Source organism: Hypanus sabinus, chromosome 1, assembly GCF_030144855.1.
Source record: "Hypanus sabinus isolate sHypSab1 chromosome 1, sHypSab1.hap1, whole genome shotgun sequence".
Lineage (NCBI taxonomy): Eukaryota > Metazoa > Chordata > Chondrichthyes > Myliobatiformes > Dasyatidae > Hypanus > Hypanus sabinus.
The window spans coordinates 34897445-34922064 of record NC_082706.1 but is presented as its reverse complement, the minus strand read 5'-3'; the positions used below and the strand labels follow the sequence as shown (position 1 = coordinate 34922064).

The 24620-nt window shown below is 42.6% G+C and overlaps 2 protein-coding genes across 7 annotated transcripts in view; one reads left to right on the top strand and one right to left on the bottom strand.

Annotated features, from left to right (window-relative positions):
- fahd2a (fumarylacetoacetate hydrolase domain containing 2A) overlaps nucleotides 1-16463 on the bottom strand; it is a 38843-nt gene extending 22380 nt beyond the window's left edge. Inside the window, exons 1-3 of one of the 6 annotated variants that reach the window (XM_059966778.1) lie at nucleotides 16336-16402; nucleotides 11381-11527; nucleotides 511-797 (exon numbers count right to left, since the gene is read on the bottom strand). In XM_059966778.1, coding sequence (XP_059822761.1) covers nucleotides 511-797; nucleotides 11381-11389 — 296 coding nt within the window. In that variant the 5' untranslated portion in view covers nucleotides 11390-11527; nucleotides 16336-16402. Of the gene's footprint in view, nucleotides 1-510; nucleotides 811-11380; nucleotides 11528-16335 lie in introns of those variants that run through there. The other 5 variants (XM_059966770.1, XM_059966745.1, XM_059966750.1 and 2 more) reach the window with 5 other exon arrangements.
- Nucleotides 16464-16595: 132 nt separating this feature from the next.
- zgc:152830 (uncharacterized protein LOC767682 homolog) overlaps nucleotides 16596-24620 on the top strand; it is a 70046-nt gene continuing 62021 nt past the window's right edge. The window contains exon 1 of the mRNA XM_059966725.1: nucleotides 16596-16699. Coding sequence (XP_059822708.1) covers nucleotides 16680-16699 — 20 coding nt within the window. The 5' untranslated portion in view covers nucleotides 16596-16679. The remainder of the gene's footprint in view (nucleotides 16700-24620) is intronic.

The window sequence follows — 24620 nt, the reverse complement described above, 5'->3', positions numbered from 1 at the left end:
CTTGAGCACATTTGACTGTTTAATTACAGTGCGCCCCTTTTGTTTTTTTTTACTAACCCTTTAGTTAAGATTCACAAATATCATTCCTTCAATCGTCTGCAGTGTGCTGTCTGTTATTTTTTGACACTGTGTTGTAACAGGGTAGTGGATTACATAGCATCCACACAAACTGGGGTTTGGCGTGGGAGAGCTGTCTCAATCTCACGGGTTTGGCGGGACTGAAGTGTGTATTCCCACCCCTTACCTTAAAGCCACCTCTGTGGAGGCAAGACATTGGGCGGGTTTATGGCAGAGGTTGATTGGCAAGAGTAACTGGGAGAAAGCCGGAGAATGAAGTTGAAAAAAAGATCAGAGATTGAAAGGAGGAGCAGACTCAATAGACCAAATGGCCTAATTCTACTATAATTAATGGTTTTACGGTACTTTTCTGACTTTTTTTTGTCTGAAAATTACTGAAAATTATATCTGGTTTTCACCCTCTAATAAGCAGTGAACAGAATGAGCAAATACCTTCTTGCTGTTTCCATGGCAACATCTCCCTTTTCCAAAAACTCCTTCATATTTCTGGGAAGGGAGTTATCAAATAAATTCAGGTCAATTACATTTCCTCCATCCCTCTCCTGCACGCCCACTCTCATTCCACTTCGATCACCAGCAGTCAGGAACTGGACAAGTCTCATCTTCAAACCCTTGGACTCTGACAGACGCCTCACTTGGAGAGGACAGTTAAGATTCAAATAGAGGTTCCACGGCCTGGTTCGGGCCAAACGGAGAATTGCAGTTGTTTTAGTGACAGCCTGCATTAAAACACTGAATATAGTAATTTAGTCAACTTGTTTGATCTTCATAAAAAAAACTATTATTTCACGAACATATGTTAAACTTATTAAGATTGAAATTTAGTAGCAATCCCAGATTAAGCAATTGAAAAAAATTGCAGTTATGAACAGAATACTGTAAAAGTTTGCTTAAATTACAGTTTATTATTAACCATATAATATATATAACCATATAACAATTACAGCATGGAAACAGGCCATCTCGACCCTTCTAGTCCGTGCCAAATGCTTTTTCTCACCTAGTCCCACCCACCTGCACTCAGCCCATAACCCTCCATTCCTTTCCTGTACATATACCTATCCAATTTTTTTAAAACGACAAAATCGAACCTGCCACTACCACTTCTACTGGAAGCTCGTTCCACACAGCTACCACTCTCTGAGTAAAGAAGTTCCCCCCCCCCCCCCACTCTCAATTGAAAAAGCCTATCCACGTCAACTCTATCTATCCCCCTCATAATTTTAAATACCTCTATCAAGTCCCCCTCAACCTTCTACTCTCCAAAGAATAAAGGCGTAACTTGTTCAACCTTTCTCTGTGCTGAAACCCAGGTAACATTCTAGTAAATCTCCTCTGTACTCTCTCTATTTTGTTGACATCTTTCCTACAATTCGGTGACCAGAACTGTACACAATACTCCAAATTTGGCCTCACCAACGCCTTGTACAATTTTAACATTACATCCCAACTCCTATACTCAATGCTCTGATTTATAAAGGCCAGCATACCAAAAGCTTTCTTCACCACCCTATCCACATGAGATTCCACCTTCAGGGAACTATGCACCACTATTCCTAGACCTTTCTGTTCCACTGCATTCCTCAATGCCCTACCATCTACCATGTATGTCCTATTTGGATTATTCCTACCAAAATGTAGCACCTCACACTTGTCAGCATTAAACTCCATCTGCCATACTCTTCTAACTGGCCTAAATCTCTCTGCAAACTTTGAAAACCTACGTCATTATCCACAACGCCACCTATCTCAGTATCATCTGCAAATTAAGCAGAAATCATGTTTGAATACTGAAGAAATTCCACAGGGAGCTTCATACTGAGATATATTTACCATGAACTTTTATTTACTGTATCTACTTCACATGAAGCTTTCAACACCATTTTCTGCCTTTGTTTAAACTACCTCTTTTTAATAAAATAAATTGTTTACACAGTTACCTCAGTTTATCTGCTGCTAATGCATTTTATCAGTTTCTTAACTATTCTAATCCAAGTTTAACTGTACTCTAGAGCTCCACATTTTAAATTTCAGCTCATCCAAACCCAAATACTAAAAAGTTCCACTTACACATTTCCCTCAATATCAAATGTAAATTTTTGATGTTCATATTTCTCCATGGCATGCATGCAAGTGAACCATCGGCCCATCGAGTCTATGCCAGCTCTCAAATTCCATCAGTTCCATGTCCCCATAACCTTCACTGACCCTCACTGATGGACGGGTCTCTCTCTCACACACACAAATACACATAGCCTTACTGAGGGCCAGGACAATGCTCAGGAGTTCCACTCTGAAACTTTATCCTTCTGTGTACTTCTTTTAGAGTTAGGAACGGAATTAGGCCATTCAGACTATTAAGTCTGCTCCAAATTATGGCTGATTTATTATCCCTCTCAACCCCATTCTCCTGCCTTCTCCCTATAACCTTTGACACCCTTACTAATCAAGAGCCTATCAACCTCCGCTTTAAATCTACCCAATGACAAGACCTCCACAGCTGTATGTGTCAACGAATTCCACAGATTCATTACCCTCTGACTAAAGAAATTCCTCCTCATCTCTGTTGTAAATAAGATGACCCTCTATTCTCAGGCTGTGCTTTCATTGAAGCTTTGGACACTACCTCACTTATTAAAAAAATATATAATATTTCTGTTTTTGCACATTTTTAAAAATCTGTTCAATATATGTAATTGATTTACTTGTTTATTTAGTATGTTAAATTTTATTTATTATTTTTTCTCTGCTAGACTATGTATTGCATTGAACTGCTGCTGCTAAGTTAACAAATATCACATCACATGCGGGTGATAACAAACCTGATTCTGATTCTGGTTCTGGACTTCCCCCACTAAAGGAAACATTCTCTCCACATACACTCTAACTATGCCTTTCAATAGTTCATTGGTTTCAAAGAGATCCAACCTCATTCCTCTAAATACCAGCATGTACAGGAATGGAACCAACAAACACTCCCCATGTGTTAACCCTTTCATTCCCAGAATCAATCTCGAAAACCTCTTCTGGACTCTCTTCAATGCTGATTACTGCTGCTAATACTCCCCCAAGTGTGGTATGAACAATGCCTGATAAAGCCTAACATCCTTGCTTTTATATTCTAGTCCTCTTCAAACGAATGTCAACTTTGCATTTGTTTTCCTTACCACTGACCCAACCTGCAAGTTAACCTTCAGTGAATCCTGCATGAAGGCCCCCTCTTTCCCACTCTGTGCTTCTTGCCAGTCAGCCAGTCTTCTATCTATGCCAGTATCTTCCCTGTGACACCATGGGCTTGTCAAGTAGCCTCACGGACAGCACCTTGCCAAAGGCCTTCTGAAAATCCATGTACGCAACATCCACTAACTTTCCTTTGTCTATCCTGCTTGTTATTTCCTCAAAGTCCAACAGATTTGCCAGGCAAGATTTCCCCTAAAGGAAAACCATGCTAACTTTGCCTTACTTTATTATGTACTTCCAAGTACTCCGAAACCTTATCCCTACTAATGGTCTCCCAACATCTTCCCAACCACTGAAGTCACGCTAACTCTCCTGCAATTTCCTTTCTTTTTCCTCTCTCTCTTCTTAAAAAAATAGAGTCACATTTGCAATTATTCTGTTCTCAGGAACCATTCCAGAATCTAGTGATTTCTGAAAGATCACTATTAATGCCTCCACAATCTCTTCAGTTACCTCTTTCAGAGCCCTGGGGTGTAGTCCATCTGGTCCACTCGACATCTACCTTCAGACCTTTCAGCTTCCCCAGCACCATCTCCTTAGTAAGAGCAACTACACTCACTTCTGCCCCCTGACACTCAAATTGCTGGCATACTGCTGGAGTCTTTCACAGTGAAGATTGATGCAATACTTATTAAGTTCGTCCACCATTTCTTTGTCCATTTCTACCTCTCAAGGTTATTTTCCATCAGTCCAATAGCCACTCTTGCCTTTCCTTTCCTCTTTCTATAGCTGAAAAACTTTTGGTATCCTCTTTTATATTATTGACTAACTTACCTTCATATTTCATCTTTTCTCCTCTCATGGCTTTTTAAGTTGCCTTCTGTTGGTTTTTAAAAGCTCCCCAATCTTCTAACTTCCAACTATTTTTTGCTGTGTTATGTGCCCTCTCTTTTGCTTTTATGCCGTCTCTGACCTCCCTTGTTAGCTATGGTTGCTTCATCCTCCCTTTTCCTTCTTCTTCTTTGGGATGTATCTATCCTATGCCTTATGAATTGCTCCCAAAACTACTGTTGTTGCTGTTCTGCCAACATCTCTGCAGGCGTCCTCTTCCAATCAACTTTGGCCTGCTCCTCTCTCATGCCTCTAATTCCCTTTACTCCACTGTAATACTCATACATCTGACTTCAACGTCTTCCTCTCAAACTGTCTCCTGAGGGTTCCTTTACCTTAAGCTCGCCAATCAAATCTGGTTCAATATACAACACCGAATCCAGAACTACGTTTTCCCGAGTGGGCTCAAACACAAGATGCTCTAACAAGCCATCTCGTAGGTATTCTATAAATTACATCTCTTGGGATCCAGCACCAACCAGATTTTCCCAATTTATCTGCATCTCTCTCATAAAAGATTTTTGTTGCCTATATTTTAGCAACTGATAGGAGAAGACCGGAGGGAGTGGGATGAAGCTAAGAGCTGGAAAGGTGATTGGCGAAAGTAATACAGAGCTGGAGAAGGGAAAGGATCATGGGACAGTAAGCCTCAGGAGAAAGTGGGGGGGGGGGGAAAGCACCAGAGGAAGATGGAGAACAGGCAAACAACTAAATATGTCAGGGATGGGGTAAGAAGGGGAAGAGGGGCATTAACGGAAGTTAGAGAAGTCAATGTTCATGCCATCAGGTTGGAGGCTACCCAGCCGGTAAATAAGGTGTTGTTCCTACAACCTGAGTTTGGATTCATTTTGACAGTAGAGGAGGCTATGGATAGACATATCAGAATGGGAATGGGACGTGGAATTAAAATGTGTGGCCACAGGGAGATCCTGCTTTTTCTGGCAGACCGAGCGTAGGTGTTCAGTGAAACGGTCTCCCAGTCTGCGTCGGGTCTCATCAATATATAAAAGGCCACACCGGGAGCACCGGACGCAGTATACCACACCAGCCGACTCACAGGTGAAGTGTCGCCTCACCTGGAAGGACTGTCTGGGGCCCTGAACGGTGGTGAGGGAGGAAGTGTAAGGGCAGGTATAGCACTTGTTCTGTTTACAAGGATAAGTGCCAGGAGGGAGATCAGTGGGAAGGGATGGGGGGGACGAGTGGACAAGGGAGTGTGGTGGTTTCTTGTCCCCCACAAACGACCAGGAGACGCAGAAGATTCTTCAAGAAGTGTTAAACTTTAATTTGCAAATCAAAGCTGAGACAGTCAATGAGCTGGTCGCTGATTGCCCACTGATCCTTGTACATAGCATGTTTTATAGCAATCTCCTGGTTTAGTTGTATTAGCATATCCAATCGGACTATAGTTGCATATCACCAGTACATCAGCTCCCGATTTGCCACTATTGTTCCTACCCATTAACTTAATCACGTTCTAATCTACATCCCTTAGCCTCTCATTAACACACCATTATATTCTTATTTGGCTACATTCTGTCACTGATGTGTTCAATAGTACAGAGACAATACAGAGATTTCATTCTGCTGATAAGTTGGATATTAGTTAGTTACATTCTCAAGGCATTGAAGTGTTCAATTAACACATCATTGTCTTATTTGGCTACATTCTAAGAGATGTAGATTAGAACATTCTGATATGCCTATCCATGGCCTCCTCTATTGCCATCAGGTTGGAGGCTACCCAGCCGGTATATAAGGTGTTGTTCCTCCAAACTGATGGCATGAACATTGACTTCTCTAACTTCAGACAATTATTCAGACAGTTATTCAGGCAATGCAAACATAATTTGTGAAAGGAAAATTACTATTTGAGAAACTTATTGCAGTTATTTTAAGAGGTAACGTGTTATGCATGACAAATTTCAAGAAGGGATGTGATGAAGTGCTGTGTCATGTTATTGTGGAAAATTAAAGATTGTGGTGTGAGAGAAATGATTCTTAAGGAGTCCATTTAGAATGTGCTGACACAGAAAGAACGTGCAAAGCAACTTGCAGGGCAACGTATAAACCAATTTGCAAAATCAGGATGAAACAATAGCTTGCTGATTAAAGAAGCGATATGGGTAACGGGAAGACATGCTTAACGGTTGAACAATAACGGTGTTAATGCGCTGAGGCTGATAAGTGGGCCAAAGGGTTATCACATTTGTAATTTTGTAATGAGATTAAGGAAGAATGTCTGCACCTCACATGGGTGCAACTCACAAAGTCGTAAACAAGTAGGGTATAAAAAACTGTGCAAAGTGTAATTCGGCACTCAATCTAGCAGGAGCTGGTTGGGTCCGACTCTGCAGACTCGAAAAATAAAGTTTACCGTTCTGCAAATTGCTGAGACTCAGTGTGTTTCTGACAAGAAGAGGTAACATTTTGGCATTTTGGAACTTGGCAGACTGACAGCAAACTGAGAATAGACCTAAAGAGGTCTTTCACTGGTTGCAGCAACATGTCGTGTTTAGTGCGCTATGGGGATCAACACTGGGCCCTTAACACGTTATAGAAATGACTTTGATGAAAGCACCAAAGACGTGACTGTGAATGAGCAAAAACCTGCCGAATGAAATAGTGTAAGAAAATGTGAAATTGTCCATTTTGGCAGGAAAGATTAAAAAAAGTGTATGTCTAAATGTGGAAAAACTCCATAGCACTGATGTACAAAGGGATCTGAATGTTCCAGTACGCATATAATTAGAAAACTAAAAAAAAATTCGTCTGTATTGCTGGGAATAGAATATCAAAGTAGCGACGTTATGTTTCTATAATGTAGGGTGGGATTTAAGGAGGGATGTTATGGGATGCAAGTGTCGTGGTTTTTCGTGCCTCACAAATGACCAGGAGATGCAGAAGATTCTTCAAGAAGGGTTAAACTTTAATTTGCAAATCAAAGCTGAGACAGTCATTGAGCTAGTCACTGATTGCCCACCGATCCTCGGACACGGCATTTTTTATAGCAAAATCCTGGTCTAGTTTCACACGTACAGTTCTAATCTACATCTCTTTAGCTACCTTCCATTAACATAACATTGACTTCTACATTCTTAATATTTCATTCTCTTGCTAAATCGGGTACAAGCATAGCAAATAGCAAGTTTCAAAGCTGACTACATCTCTTAGCTACCTCTCATTAACATATATTAACACACCATTGTCTTCTACATTCCTAGGATTTCATCTTGGGTACATGCATAGCAAACTGACTACATACTTACGGTTACACAGCAAATAATAAAAGTTTTATACTCCAATACAAGCAATTCAGAGAATGGGTGACAGTGTTATGAGGAAAGGCTGTAACTTATTTCTTCCTACCCACCCCTCTGTGAGCCATTGTACTTACCCTTGCAACTTAAAATGGAATTGGAATTGGTATATTACTGTCACTTGTACAGAGATAATGGTAATGTTTTGCATTATTGTTCATACAGATCAATTCATAACATGGGGTATTGAAGTAATACAAGATTAAACAACAACAGAATGCAGAGTAAAATGTAACAACTACGGAGAAAGTGCAGGTAGACAATACGATGAAAAATCATAAAGAAGTAGACTGTGATGTCAAGAGTCCAATTTATCATACTAGGGAACCATTTACTGGTCTTAAAAGAGAGGGATAGAAGCTGTCATAGAGCCAAGTGGTATGTGTTTTCAGGCTTTTGTATGGAGAGGGAAGAAAAGAGAATGTCTGAGGTGGGTGGCGTCTGGCTGCTTTACTGAGGCAGTGAAAAGTATATCAGAGTCCACGGAGGGGAGACTGGTTTCTGTCATGTGCAGTTTTTTGCAGTAGTAGGCAGAGCTCCGATGCATTCGGATAGGATGCTTTCTGTGGTGCATTGATAAAAAGTTCAGCATTGTTGATGAAGACTGTTTTGTCCTGTAACTCCAGAAAAGCATCAAAGGAAAACATGGGAGCTGGGGATATTCGTGTACTTCATTTTACTTCTTTAGTGAGGTGCTCACATGATGTGGTGGGGTAGTAACGTATGCCATTCATGTACTTTTACATATAACCCATAATAAATTATGTGAACAAAGAAATTGCTTAATCAAATATATTTACATTACTCAAGTAATTACTTACATATTAAATACACTACAAAGATGGAAGCATGTGTACAGCCTCCCACCTTCCTGACCAGTTCTTTTCTTTTGTTGACATTGAGAAAGGCTGTCATGGCATCAGGTTTCTGACCTATTTCCTTCCCGTACCCTGACTAATCATCATTTGAGAAACAGCCCATTCACTGTAGTCACTACAAACTTGGTGCAACACCTGTCCCTAACCATTCCTCCTCACCACCATACAGTCCTTTAGAGTGAAACAGATTCACGTATTCCCGATATTTTGGGTATTAATCGTGGGACAGATATTCATAAGTTATCTTTGTATGCAGATGATTTATTACTATTCATTTCTAACCCGGAGAAATCCATTCCAGCAGTTTTATCATTATTGGCTCAATTTAGTGAGTTTTCTGGGTATAAGTTAAATCTTAATAAAAGTGAATTGTTTCCATTGAATAAACGGGTCCCAATTTATGGAAATTTACCCTTTAAATTAGTTAATGACTCTTTTACTTATTTAGGGATCAAAATCACAAAAAACCATAAAGATTTATTTAGATTTAATTTTTTACCCTTAATTGATCAGATTAAAGGTTTGTTTACTAAGTGGTCACCTTTGTCTCTATCCCTAATAGGTAGGATTAATGCTATTAAGATGGTTATTTTACCTAAGTTTTTATATATTTTTCAAGCGATACCAATTTTTATCCTGAAATCTTTTTTTACTAATGTTGACTCTAAAATTTCTTCATATATATGGCAGTATAAAAATCCCAGGTTAGGTAAAACATATTTACAGAAGACAAAAAAGGAAGGCGGGTTAGCATTACCTAATTTCAGATTTTACTATTGGGCAGTTAATATTAGATATTTGTTATGTTGGTTGAAAGATGGGGGTGGATCTTTTGGCCCTTGTTGGGTGAGTTTAGAAACTAAATCGGTATCAGCTTATGCTTTGGGTTCTATTTTAGGGACTTCTCTCCCTTTTGCTCTTTCTAAATTGCCGAAACGAATTGACAACCCGATAGTTAAACATACATTGCGTATATGGTTTCAATTTCGGAGATTTTTTGGGTTGACTCAATTCGTTTTAAATAGTCCTATTGTATCTTAATTGTTTTTTTCACCCTTCCATTATAGATCAAGCTTATTCAGCTTGGAAAACTAAGGGATTACTAAGATTTTCTGATTTATTTTTAGATAATTGTTTCATGTCTTTTGAACAATTATCCAACAAATATAACTTGCCGAGATTTCATTTTTTTAGATATTTACAGATTAGACATTTTTTAAGTTCTGTACTCTCTACGTTTCCAAATTTTGTGCCTTCAGATACTTTGGAGAGTTTATTTGAATTAGACCCTTTTCAAAAAGGGCTTATTTCAAAACTTTATAATATAATTATGAAGATACGTTCAGAGCCTCTTTATAAGACTAAACAGGATTGGGAAAGAGAGCTTAGTTTTAGTATTTCTAGTGAGAATTGGGATAGAATTCTTCAATTAGTTAATACATCATCGTTATGTGCCAAACATTCACTAATACAATTTAAGGTCGTACATAGGGCCCATATGTCCAAGGATAAATTAGCTCATTTTTACTCTCATATAAGTCCTATTTGTGATAGATGTCATTCTGAAATTGCGTCTTTAACTCACATGTTTTGGTCATGTTCATTTTTGGAGAAATATTGGAAAGATATTTTTTGATATTATTTCTGCTGTTTTGAATATCGATTTACAACCTCATCCTATTACCGCAATTTTTGGTTTACCAATGTTAGACTCACTGCATTTATCTTCTTCTGCCCGTCGAATGATTGCATTTCTAACTCTGATGGCTAGAAGATCTATATTGTTGAATTGGAAAGAAATTGATCCTCCCACTGTATTTAATTGGTTCTCTCAAACTATGTTATGTTTAAATTTAGAAAAAATTAGAAGTGGTACTTTTGAGACTTCTATTAAATTTGAAAAGTTATGGAGACCATTTATTCAACATTTTTATATGATATAATATGACCCTGTGCCAAGTTCATTTGATTTCCCAGCTTTCAGCTTATGTATTTTGAGAGGACCGGAAGAGACGGCATTGATGAATACTTATTTTTGTGAGATATTATAAACAGCCCGCTTTTTTTTCCTTCTCTTTTGTTTTTTTTCTTTTATATTACTTATTAGTTATAGTTATTAGATTAGATTAGCTAGTTCTGCATTATATAAATTTTTTTTTGTTTTTTTTTGTTTTTTCTGTTTTTTTTATATTATACATTATGAAATATTTAGATTTACTATGTCCATACATATATCTTATGGCTTATGTCTTGGTAAACTCATTTATATTGTAACTATTATGTATGTTTTTTTTTCATATGTAATGGAATGTGTATGTTGGTAATTTCTTTATCAATATATCATCTGTATTCTGTCCATATTACTAATATTAATAAAAAGATTTAGAAAGAAAAAGAAAGATTCACGTATTCCCCTTCCCACCTGGTCAGCCACATCTGTTTCCTGTGATGTGCTTCGCTCTACACTGGCGAGACCAAGCCTAGACTAGGCATCATTTTACAGAGCGCCCATCCTCTATGTGCAGCAGACATCCTGATTTTCTGGTAGCAATTTCATCTTCCATTTCCACACTGAATTGTCTGTCCTCAGTCTTCTCCACTGCCATGGTGAGGCCAAGAGCAGTCTAGAAGAACAGCATCTTATATTCCGTTTGTTAGCCGACAGCCCAATTGTATGAACTTTAAATTTGCAATTTCAGCTAACCTACTGCCGCAGTATTATTCTCCCATTTGCACCACACCACCCTTTCCCGTTGTTCACCTTTTCTATCCCTCTCTCCCCTTTGTTATCTAGATTCTCTCTGCCCTGATTCCATCTGTCCATCATCCCTCCCTTGTCTGCTTCCAGCTATCACCTACTAGCCTTGACTCCATCCACTATTCATACCACGCCCTCCCTACATGTAGTTTCACCCTGTCACTAACAGCCTAGGTCTCACTTCCCTCAACACTCTCTCCCCATGCAGGGCCTCAAGCCAAAATGTTGACCATTCTTTTGCTTCCACATTGAATTGAAATGACTTTATTACTTACATCTTTCATAGATTGTAGGTGGGGTGACTCGGGTCCCCAATGATCCTTTGGGCCCTTTTTACACACCTGTCTCTGCAAATATCCTGAATAGTGGGAAGTTCACATCTACAGATGTGCTGGGCTGTCTGCACCACTCTCTGCAGAGTCCTGCGATGGAGGGAGATACAGTTTCTATACCAGGCAGTGATGCAGCCAGTCAGGATGTTCTCAATTGTGTGCCTATAGAAAGTTTTGGGGGACCCACACCAAACTTCTTCCAACCATCTGAGGTGAAAAGAGGTGCTGTTGTGCCTTTTTCACCACACAGCTGGTATGTACAGACCACGTGAGATCCTCGGTGATGTTTATGCCAAGTGATGTTATGTTTATGTTCACCCTCTCATCTCCAGATCCATTGATGTCAATAGGGATTAGCCTGTCTCCATTCCCCCTGTAGTCCACGGCCAGCTCCTTTATTTTTGTGACATTGAGGGAGAGGTTGTATTAAGCTGCTTGATCTGCCAAGTCCTCCCAGCAGTTTATATTTTGTACAGGCTATGCCTGTAATTCTTTTGACAGGATGGATGTGGAGAGAATCTTTCTTATGATAGAATTTAGAATTATGGTTCACTGTTTAACATTAAGGGATCACAAAGTTAACACAGATGTGAATTGACATTTTTTCTCTCAGAGGGTTGCTCGCCTTTGGAACTCTCCTCCACAGAGGATAAGTGGCCCACAGACAGGGTCTACAGCAGAGATAAACTCTTAATGAGCGAGGGGATGAACAGCTATTGCGGGCAGGCAGGGGAACTAGATATGCCAATTAACAGAGCATAATCGAGCTTTAACCAGAGACCAATCCGCGTTTGAGATTGAGTGACGATAGCAAATTAAAGGAAGACAAGGGAAGCACAGTGGTCATTGTCTGATTGGACAGAGTCAGAGTGGTGATCTTGAGGCTTTGGCTCTTCAAGGCTTCAGTGGAGAAAAGCTTCAGTCAGAGAAAGCAGAGAGAAGAAAAAAAAGGCTCTGGGTTATTTTTTAACCCTTTCTTTCTTTATAACTGCTCAGCTGGGACAGTAGAGATGCTAGGCAGGATAGTTGAATGCTCCTCTCGCAGGATGTGGAAAGGCAGGGAGACCTCCAATGTCCCTGTGACTACAACTGTGAGAAGTACATCCAGCTGCAGCTTCTAATAATCCCCGTTAAGGAACTGGAGCTGGAACTTGATGTATGCCGTAACATTCATCCTACCCATGTCATTGGTACCTGCATGGACCACAACCTCTGACTGTTCACCCTCTCACCTAAGAATGCTGAGGACTTGATCAGAGATGTCCTGGGCCTTGGCCACCCAGGAGGACACACAGCATCCTAGAATAACGTTCTCACCCACAGTACCACCTGCCTATTCCCCTAATGAATTCCCTAATATCACAGTGTGCCTTTTCATTTCTGAGTCACAGAGCCATATCAGGAGTGATATATAGGACACATAGAAGGTAGTTACACCCAAGTTGCAGGACACAGGAAACTGTGTGACAGGCAGCAATGGGAAAAGGGTTAAGGAGCCAGTGCAGAGTATCCCTCAGCAAAAGGTTAATCATTTTGGATATTGTAGGGGGTGGATTTAAAAGCGGAAAGTTAAAGTGGTCATGTCTCTGGCACTGAGTCTGGCTCTGGTGACTCAGTAGGGAACAGGGGGCAGAAGAGGCCCATGGTGATGATGGGGGATTCATTAGTTTGGGGAACTGGCAGGCAGTTCTGTGAGCGAGAACGTTATTTCCGGATGCTATGTTTCTTCTGGGGTGGCCAGGGCCCAGGGCTCAATCTCCGTTTGAGTCTTCAGCATTCTAGAGTGGGAGGGTGAACAGCCAGAGGTCATGGTCCATGTAGGTACCAATGACACGGGCAGGACAAGTGACGAGGTTCTACATGGAGAGTTCAGGTAGTTAGGTGCTAAGTTAAAGGGGAGGACTTCCAGGGTTGTGATCTCAGGATTACTAAACATGCCACGTGCTAGTGAGGCCAGAACTAGGAAGATTATACAGTTTAAAATGTGGCTAAGGAGTTGGTGTGGGGGAGGGGGGGAATAAGATTTTTGGATCATTGAACTCTTTCAAAAAAGGTGGGACACGTACAGAAAGGATGGTTTGCACCTGAACTGGTGAGGGAACTAGAATCCTAGCAGGAAGGTTTGTTAATGCTGCACAGTGGGGTTTAAACCAGAGCTTCAGGGGGATGGGAACCAGAGTGCCAGAACAGTTAGCAGAGAGGTAGTGGAGGCAGATGTTGGTAAGGACTCAGACAAGGTTAGGAATCGAAAGGTTGAGCGTGGTGTGACTGGTGTCCTGAGCTGCATATGCTTCAATGAAAGAAGTATCGTAGGAAAGGGGCATGGATCAACACCTGGAATTATGACTTTGTAGCCATTAGTAAGATTTGGTTGCATGAGGGGCAGGACCAGCAGCTCAATATTCCAGGGTTCCATTGTTTTGGCCATGACAAAGCAGGAGCAATTAAAGGAGGAGGGGTAGCATTACTAGTCCTGGAGGTTCTCCAACAGGACAGACTGGAGAACTCGACTAGTGAGGCATTTTGTGTGGAACTGAATGGTATGGCCATACTAATGGGGCTATATTACAGACCACCCAAGTCCTAGGGATTTAGAGGAACAAATTTGAAAAGAGATCGCAGACTGTTGCAAGAAACATACGATTGTTATAAAGGTGATTTTAACTTCCCACATATTGACTGGGAATCCCATACTGTAAAAGGACAAGATGGGGTAGAGTTTGTCAAATATGTTCAGGAAAGTTTCATTCATCAGTATGATCTGCATTTAGGGGATAAGACAGGGCAGGTGTCAAAAGTTTGTGCAGGGGAGCACTTTGTATCTAGTGACCACAATACTATTAGTACATATGAAAAAAGATAGGTCTGCAGAGTGGGTGAGATTCTAAATTGGAGAAAGGCCAATTTTGATGGCATCAGAGATGATCTGGCAAGTGCCAGACTATTTTCTGGCAAAGGTGCAGTTGATAAGATACAGAACTTCAAAAATGAAATTTTGAGAGTAAAAAGCTTGCATGTGCCTGCAGAATAAAAGGTAAAGATAATATGTGTGGGGAACATATCTTTTCTAGAAAAAAGAGGTGCATAGCAGGGATATGCAAGTAGGACCAAATGAGTATAAGAAAAACAAGAGAATATTTAAAAAATAAATCAGGAAGGCTAAAAGAAGACATTACATTGCCCTAGCAGACAAGGTAAAGGAGAACCCAAAGGGATTCTACAGATATGTTAACAGAAAAAGGATTGCAAGGGACAAAATTGGTACTCTGGAAGACCACACTGGTAATCAATGTGCGGAGACAAAACAGATGACTTCTTAAATGCATTCTTTGCTGCAGTATTTATTCAGGAGACAGACACTGAGTCTATAGAAGTGAAACAAAACATAATTAACTCCACAGACCCTGTACAGATTACAGAGGAGAAGGTAATTGCTATGCTGTGGCAAATCAAGGTGGATAAATCCCCAGGGCCTGACAAGGTGTTCTCTCAGACCCTGTGGGAGGCGAGTGCAGAAGTTGCCAGAGCCCTAGCAGAGAATTTTAAATCATCATTAGCGACAGGAGAGGTGGCAGAGAGTTGGAGGATAGCCATTGTCGTTCCACTGTTAAAGAAAGACTCTAAACATAAACTGGCAAATTATAGGCCAATGATTCTGACATCAGTTGTGGGAAAGTTATTGGAAGGTGTTCTAAGGGATCGGATATATAAGTGTTTGGATAGACATGGGCTGATTAAGGATAGTCAGCATGGCTTCGTGCATGGTAAGTCATATCTCACCACTATTACAGAGTTTTTTTCCAGGAAAGTGGATGTTGTCTAAATAGATTTTAGTAAGGCATTTGACAAGGTCCCATATGGGAAGTTGGTCACAAGGGTTCAGCCGCTCAGCTTTCAGGATGAGGCAGTAAATTGGATTAGACATTGGATTTAGACCACCCAATCTCGGTGTCATCCACAAATCTGCTTATCCAATTTACTACATTATGACCCTCCCACTTTAATCCCTAGTAATGCCACCCCTCTGCATTTAATCCTTCCTCCTCTACCATGTCTAAAACAATGGAACCCCAGAACACTGAGCTGCCATTCCTACCCCTCCTGCAACCAAATCTCACTAAAGGCTACAATTTCACAATTCCACATGTTGACCCATACCCTCAGCTCACCTGCCTTTCCCACAATATGCCTTGCATTGAAATAGATGCAGCTCAGAGCATTATTCCCACCATGCTCAACATTCCAATTCCTGTAGTACACACAAAATGCTGGAGGAACTCAGCAGGTCGGGCAGCTTCTATGGAAATGAGTAACCAATTTCAGGCCGAGAACCTTCTTCAGGGCTCTTCACAGGACGATTCCTAATGTTCCCATGACCTCTCAGGCTCTAATTCTCTGGTTCCCATCCCCCTGCAACTCTAGTTTAAACCCTTGTTTCGCGAATGTCCGTAAGAATTTCAGGTAGTATGCTGTATACATTCTCGTATATTAAATTGAACTATCTGAATTTGAGCCATCGGCTACCTTGAGAAGCTGCACAACATAAGCAATTGTCTGAGTCAGCCTTTGATGCTGGGTGGGAAAAGCATTTGGGGATGAGAGTGCTGATCTAATTAATTGGACTTCAGGCCGAATACGCAGCAGGGAATTTCTGCATCTGCGTCCATTAATTTGATTTGGATGCACTTTGACATTTCACGCCTAACGCACATTTACAGTGTGAGCTCACTGGTTCAGATCGACAGAACCAAGCTAGAGCGAGGATCCCAGCTCTCGATAGGCCCCGGTGCCGGCTTGACCTCATCAGAGAGCAAACCGCTTTCTATTCCACATCTTTACAGGCGTGCTTTTGCAGAAATGTTTCAACCCTCAAAGAGTAGAAGTGTTAGCACTTTTACCTCGAATCTCAGCCGTTACCATACAAAGATAACCATATGCAGCGGGGCGCCAATCAAGTTGGAATGCGTACCGCAGCCAATGAGAGTGCGAGGTGGGCGGGTCGAGCAGCGGAAACCGATAAATCGAGGGGGGAGGCCGCTGTTCCCGCAGGCGGATGGCCAATGAGAGTGCGAGGTGGGCGGGTCGAGCAGCGGAAACCGATATAAATCGGGGGAGGCCGCTGTTCCCGCAGGAGGACGGCCAATGAGAGTGCGAGGTGGGCGGGTCGAGCAGCGGAAACCGATATAAATTGAGGGGGGAGGCCGCTGTTCCCGCAGACGGACGGCGTTACGCAAGCGCGGCGATGGAGAGTGAGGTTTTGAGGTGAGCTTTAGCTGGGTTGATAGTATCTTGCTGACTGATGTGTTGACGCTAATGCCCCTGCCCTGAATGCACCGACAGAGCAGGGTCACTGATGGGCCTGGGTTCCTCCCCCAGCCCCTGAAGCACCTCTACCCTGCTCTGCCGGACGGTGGGCTTCAGCCGTCCGTGTCAATTCAGTGCACATGCTGGATGCTTTAAGGACATATTGCAGCAGTTGGGCTGATTTTGCACAAATGAAACATCAGTATCAAATGTACATAATATTAACAAATCTGGAAGTAATCAGTAAACGAAAATTCTGAAAAGTTGTGTCCCTTGTTGAGTTTGCAAACATTTTTCATTTTGCACTTTTCTTGCTGATAAAATAAGATTGACTTGCTGTTTTCATGGTTAGACAGCATGGAGACTAATTCCTTCTGCTCAGTTATTTCACTGAGCATCAAGTAGCTACCTTATGTTAATCCTATTTTCCTATTTTGGGCTTTAGCTTTCTGTGCTGTTGTAGCGGTGTGCTACACGCAGCGCTGAAATAACGACACGGAGTCGGTGAGCTGCAGTTACAAAAAAACTTTACTCCAACTTCGCGGCCTCGCTTTAAAGCCTCCCTGATCCCGCCCTCCCCGGGCGCAGATGCTGTAGGGGCGGGTATTCACATTCCGGTCCCGGGCGGGGATGCTGGAAGGGGCGGCTATTCACATTCCGGTCCCGGGCGGGGATTGTGTAGGGGGCTGGTATTCACCGTCCCGTCCCGAGCGGGGATGCTGTAGGGGGCTGGTATTCACCGTCCCGTCCCGAGCGGGGATGCTGTAGGGGGCTGGTATTCACCGTCCCGTCCCGGGCGGGGATGCTGTAGGGGGCTGGTATTCACCGTCCCGTCCCGGGCGGGGATGCTGTAGGGGGCTGGTATTCACCGTCCCGTCCCGGGCGGGGATGCTGTAGGGGGCTGGTATTCACCGTCCCGTCCCGAGCGGGGATTGTGTAGGGGGCTGGTATTCACCGTCCCGTCCCGGGCGGGGATGCTGTAGGGGGCTGGTATTCACCGTCCCGTCCCGGGCGGGGATGCTGTAGGGGGCTGGTATTCACCGTCCCGTCCCGGGCGGGGTTGCTGTGGGGGGTGGGTATTCACAGTCCCGTCCCGCGTGCGGGTTTCCCTCTTCCTGGTGAAGCAGACCTGGCGCCCTTTTGGGACTGGCCTCTATGCCGGCGCGCTGGCTATTTATGAGCCGGTTCGAGTGCGCTAGGAAGTGGGTCGCCACACTGTAATATTTCAAGTAGTCATACAAAAAGCTATTTAAACAGCATCGTCAGCCTGTTAAGGTTTCAACAACCTTCTGGGTGGATAGGAAATCAAAGTCGATGCTTTTCCATTCTATTGAAAGGTTGACCTAAATATTAATTATCTCAACAACAGCAGAACATTGGCAGATGCTGGAAATCCAAGTAACACACACGAAATACTGGAGGAACTCAGCAGGCCAGTCAGCATCTATGGAAAGGAGTACAGTGAACATTTCCTGCTGAGATCCTTCAGCAGTACCTGAAATGGCTTTTCTCTTTTTCCTTCTTTTTGAGTTCTTCCAGCTGCATTTGCATTAACTTTCTTTGCACCTCTTCCTGCTGCTCAGCCAACCTTTGTGTTTCCGGTATATCTCAACCGCATGGACTATGTGGTCTCTAAATTCTTGTGGGGTCATTGACGTCAGTCCAAACACCTCCTCCAGTTTGGATTTTACTTGTGGAGGCATTGCATCCAAAATGCTATGTCGGGACAGTGTGGTGATAAATAAGCTATTTTCCTCCTCTTGCTCAGTCTGCACCTTTTCAACTGGTTTTCTACGTAGGCTGCTGGGTTTTCAGTGTCTCCCAGTAGTTCCCCCTTTAAGGCTTTGGGGTCCACTTTGGGTGGATAAAGCTTCCAGAGGGCCTGCCATACCCTCTGCCTCACTCTGTCAAACCCGTCTCCATCAGTTTTCGGGTCGTTCGAGTTTACTATGCCAGCCATTTCCATTAGTTCTTTAAATTTGGAGGTTCCCATCAACCTTATCAACAGTGCCTTCAAATCTCCCATAGCCAATAATCGTCCCACTGTTTCTTCTTCAAAGGCTCTAATCCATTTCCCTGCTCCTTCATGTAGATTGTGCAGAGTGTTTTTCAGCCCTTCTAGGTCCTGGGATCCCCAAGGGATGTACTGCACCTGTCCTGATCCTTTAACTAACAGCAACATCATTCTTCCTCCTGCTTCCTACCTGCCCTGGCTCTCCTCGCCTGACTCCCCATCAGTCTCAGGGTATGTCTTTACTGCCTCCCACACAGATTTCTCCGGGGTTCTCTTCTGCCCTCGGTCTCCCTGTGGAGTCCTTCCTTTCTGTCCTGATTCAATACTTGGTTGGCCCCTGGAGTATTTTTCACATCTCCTCTGGCAATCCCCTCTCAGTAACTTATCTGGCTCTCTCTACTTCCACAAGTCGCTCCCCTACTGCCTCCTTCTGCTCTTCTAGGCTTCTGCCTCCTACCTCTTCCGCACAAATTCTCACATCCTCTCTCTCTCCACTTAACTCTTGCTCCTCCAATGTGTCACCTTCTCTTACTGTCCATGTCTGTACACCTGTGGCAGGGACTCCTCATGATCCTTACTCGTGCTGGATTCCCTTCTCTCCTGTGTTTCTCCAAGACTCTCGTCTCCTATCTTTTTTCCACTTCCTCTTGAATGCCTTATCTCTTCCTGCCCTGATGAGCCACTTTCTTTTCTAGTCTGTTGATTTCTGTGGTAAAACCGATACTCATACTCCTTTTCCTCTCAAGTATTTCATCCGTTCAATCTCTTCTTCCATTTCTCTTTGCCTGTTCCACCTTTATCCTTTCTGCCTGTATCTCCTTCCATATCGCCGCTTTTTCCTTCTATTGTTTTTTTTCCTCCTCATTATCCCAAACTTGTACTTCTCCCTGCATGTTTACTGTTCCAGTCAGCAGGGGGCACTGCTTAGGGGTTCCTTCCTCATTATAGGGAGGGGGCTTTTCTGTTTCTTTCGCATCCGGGTACGGAGCTGAAGCCAGCTTCTCACTGTACCTTCCTCTCTCTCTCTAACAGGCTGTTTCTCCAGCACCTTAGTGTCTTCCTCGCTTGTAATCAATATTCTACCTGTCCTCCTCAGCCTTTCTCCCTCCGTTCTGAAGAGTTTTAGCACTTCCATTTCTCGTTCTCTTTTTTGCCCTCTTCTTAGATTTATCTTTTGGTTTGTAATTTTTAATTAGTGACTCCATTTCTTCGCACAAGCTTACATCAAACGTTCCTTCTCTTGGCCATTTTGTGACCAGGCTTTTGGTTCTCTTTTCCCATTTTTCTGAAGTTTTTGTGATCTCATATTTATTTACCGGGAATTTTTGCTCAGAATCTCTACTGCCATTCCTTTACCTGTCATGTTGTTCTCTCTTTTTAAGGTATGTCAGAGATTCACAGTTCGTTTACTGGATGATAATATTTACCCTGATTCTATGCCTAGTCTATCTACCAGCGCTTTAAACTATATATTGGACTGTCCTTGTCTCCTGTTCTGTTCTGCCCGTAAAGACCTCTACTTAGAGTGGTATCCACAGAACTTTCTCTTTGTGCCTCGTCTAATCAGACCCTTATCTAGTAAGGCGGTATCCACGAGGATTTTCTCTTTTTTCCCTTTCCCTGCCCGTTCAGACCTTCGTTTCATACAAAGTGGTATCCACAGGGATTTTCTCTATTTTCCCTTTCCCTGCCCATTCAGACCTTCATTTCATACAAAGCGGTATCCACAGGGATTTTCTCTATTTTTCCTTTCCCTGCCCATTCAGACCTTCATTTCATACAAAGTGGTATCCATAGGGACTTACCAACACCACGTGGAATTTTTCTTCACTTAACTTCTTATTAGCTTATTTGTACTTACCCTCACTGCAATGTTCTTGATCAATCCTCTGAGCCTCCTGTTAACCCCCAATTCTACCAGATTCTTTGGACCAGAGAGACCCTTCGGCAGTGGTTCCACACTTCTGAGATTCCAAGACCTCCCCAAAACCAACAGAATTCTTAGTCCAAATTGTCGCAAAAAGCACTTACCTTTTGTTTGGGTGCACCCTTAATTCGGTTAGCCCTGTGGGGGTCCCCTAGAGGACTGGGAAGCGTCCCCAGTCTGCCGTTTCCTTTCCATGCGTCTCTCAGATCCTGCCGACTACGCCAATTTTTGTTGTGGTTTCTTGTGCCCCACAAATGACCAGGAGATGCAGAAGATTCTTCAAGAAGTGTTAAACTTTAATCTGCAAATCAAAGCTGAGACAGTCATTGAGCTAGTTGCTGATTGCCCACCGATCTGTGTACATAGCATTTTTTATAACAATCTCCTGGTTTAGTTGCATTAGCATATCCAATGGGTCTATAGTTGCGTATCACAAGTACATCCGCCACTATTGTTTCTACCATTGACTTAATCATGTTCGAATCTACATCTCTTAGCTAGCCTCTCATTACCACACCATTATCTTCTTATTTGGCTACATTCTTAAGTCACTGATGTGTTCAATAGTACAGAGACAATACAGAGATTTCATTCTCCTACTAAATTGGATACATACATAGCAAATAGCAAACTCAAAGCTGACTACATAGTTTTGGTTACTCAGCAAACAATGCATCTTTATACTCCAATAGTCCCAGCAGATTGGAAGATAACAAATGTCATCTCTGTTTATCAAAAGATGTAGGCAAAAGATGGGTAACTATAGGCCAGCTAGCTTAATGTGTGTACAGTCAGCCCTCCTTATCTGCGAGGGATTGGTCCAGGACCCCTCACGGATACCAAAAAACACGGATGCTCAAGTCCCTTATTCAACCTGTCTCAATGCGGTGGACCTTAGGACCCGGTGGTGGTGCTCTGAATCCGCAGTGTTTCTGTTCACGAAAATAATCACGATCACAATTGAAAATAGAGTGGAAGTAATAAAGCAATCAGAAAAAGGTGAAACGCCATCGGTCATTGTAAAAGCGTTAGGCTACGTCGGTCAACGATCGGAGTAATTTTAAAGGATAAAGTGAGAAAGGCCCTGCCCTGATGAAAGGTACAATTATTACTATGCAACACAGTGGTTTATTTATTGGGTTTTGAGTTTTTGAACCTCCACATCAACCCGGCTAGATGAAGAGTGCACTCGGGAGCAGACTATCACTGGCTTGTGTTTGGAAACTTCCGTTCCCAAGCCCGGCACTGAAACTTACGTTCTTAAGTATTTTATATGCATAGAAAGGTAAAATATATACTAAGACAAATGTTTGACTTAACTGCCACTAAGTAATACCAGATGTACCTGTTTCGACTCCACGATAACCCACGCACATCCTCCCGTATACTTTAAGTCATCTCTAGATTACTTATAATACCTAATACAATGTAAATGCTATGTAAAATAGTTGTTATACTACATTGTTTAGGGAATAATGACAAGAAAAAGAAGTCTGTACATGCTCGAACAACAAGTACTGGAAGAGCACTTCCTGGTTTTCTCGATTCGTGGTTGGTCGCATCCGCAGATGCGGAACTCGCGGATAAGGAGGACCGACTGTAGTTGGAAAATGATTGAACCTATAATCAAGGAAGAAATAGACATCTTAACGGAGGTGTTTCCTGAAGAGGGTCTCAGCTGAACTATAGACTATTTATTCATTTCTGTAGATACTAACTGACTAGCTGAGTTCATCCAGCATTTTGTGTGTTGCTGTAGTACCTGTTTTGTGGTGCCCCACATTGTCAGAAAGATTGCAATATCGTACTTTGAAAGACTTGGTAGAGAATTAATTTGGCTGATTTATTTCCACAGGTTGCTTACTTCTAATAAGCATGTTGCAACTTATTGCTGTCATAAATCTTATGAGCTTGGAATATGACAGTAATCATTAAGGCCTACTGTCAATAGTAAGGATAAAATTGCACCGTTCCTTCTTATCAGAGGGCGACTTTGGACACAGTTTTAATAGTCGCAAGGCAATAGCCTGAATTTTTGCTGTCAGGAAAATTCAAATGAACTCTGAACATTGTCACAATACTTACTAAATAGCAATTGTTTGGCACAGCCACTCAGTTTCACAACCTTAAACGTGGTTCAATTTGTTCTGTGGAAAACCTTAACTGATTAAACAATAACAAATTAAACAATTAAGACTTAGAAGTGAGCAGCAGCTATTTGGTAATTTCCATCCTGAGTATTGATAACCAATTTAGGCTGTTATTTGCCTTTGTGTTGTATTCTTTTAAAAGTTGCCAATTATTAACTTAGAGTTTGAAATATGCCAGTGTGGCAACCCACTTTCTACACAGGCGAACTGGCTCACAAAATGGCGCGCGCGTCGGCAGAGAGGCCAGCCCCAAAATGGCACTGGGCCTTCTTCGCCAACAAGGGGAGAAATCCCACGCATGGGAAGAGACTTTTGTAATGCACCTCTGAATTCATTTCCACCTGGAGAGGGTAGGAATGGAACTGCGTAAAAGCCAGTGCCGTGAAGTTTGAATAAACTAGTCTGGAGTGCAACTTACAGACTGCATGTCGTTATTTCTAGCTCTGTGTGTAGCACATTGTGATCAACTCTTCATCTGGTCATGCAGTTTCGTTAAAACTGCCCACTTTCTGGACGCTGCGACCACACGTGTGGTTTGGCCAAGCAGAAGCCCAGTTCCAGATTTGGCAGATATCTTCTGATTCCATGCGTTACTATTACGTAGTGAGCTCCCTTAAACAAGAGAAAGCCGCCCAGGATGAGGATTTCATACAGTCACCCCCGGAAGAAGGCAAATATGCAACATTCGAAGTGTTGCTCATAGGGTCCTTTGGCCTCTCACGGCGTGAGCGGGGTGCCCGCCTGCTTCACCTGGATGGTTTGGGAGACAGGCTGCTGTCAGCATTAGTGAACGAGATGCTGGCCCTGGCTGAAGGACACAAACCCTGCCTCATGTTTGATCAGGCGTTCCTAGAGCAACTGCCTGAGGACATACATCTGCTACTGGCCGATGCAGATTTCAGTGACCCCCGGAGGGTGGCGGCCCGGGGTGGGGTGGCTCTGTTTGTGAGGAATGAAATTCAGTCCCTTGCGAAGGGTGACATAGAATCAGGAGATACAGAACTAAGAAATTGCAAGGGCAAAAAGACTCTAAAGGGAGTTACCTACAGGCCCCCAAATAGTAGCCTGGATAAAGGGTGCAAGTTAAATCAAGAATTAAAATTAGCACGTCGCAAAGTTAATGCTACGGTTGTCATGGGGGATTTCAACATGCAGGTAGACTGGGAAAATCAGGTTGGTACTGGACCCCAAGAAAGGGAACTTGTGGAGTGCCTCCATGATGGATTCTTAGAGTAGCTTGTACTGGAGCCTACCAGGGAGAAGGCAACAACCCCCCCCCCCCCCCCCCAGAGGAAAGGAGGCCAGACAGCCTCTGTGGAAAAGAGTATAGTTGACATTTCATGCTGAGACTCCTCACTTTGCAAAGTGAATTGCTTCACAATTTTCTGGACTGAAAAATATCTGCCACTTCTCAGCTGAGCTCTGCATTCTGTCATTGTTACATTGTGACCTACTACAACCTTCTTTACTATCCACAACTCTACAAACCTTCGTGTCATCTGAAAACTTCCTAACTCACATTTCTACTTCCTCATGCAAGTCACTTATAAAAATCAGAAAGAACAGAGGCCCACAGAGCAGATCCCTGCGGAACATCACCTGTCATCAACTGCCAGGCGGAATAAGCTCCATCTACTCCATCATCTGCCTTCTGAATGGATGCAGCCAGATCTCCCTGGATCCCATGCTTCCTGATTTTCTGAATGAGCTTACCACAGGGAACCTTATCAAATGCCTTACTGAAATCCATGTACAGTGCAACTACTGCTCTATCTTCATCAATGTGGT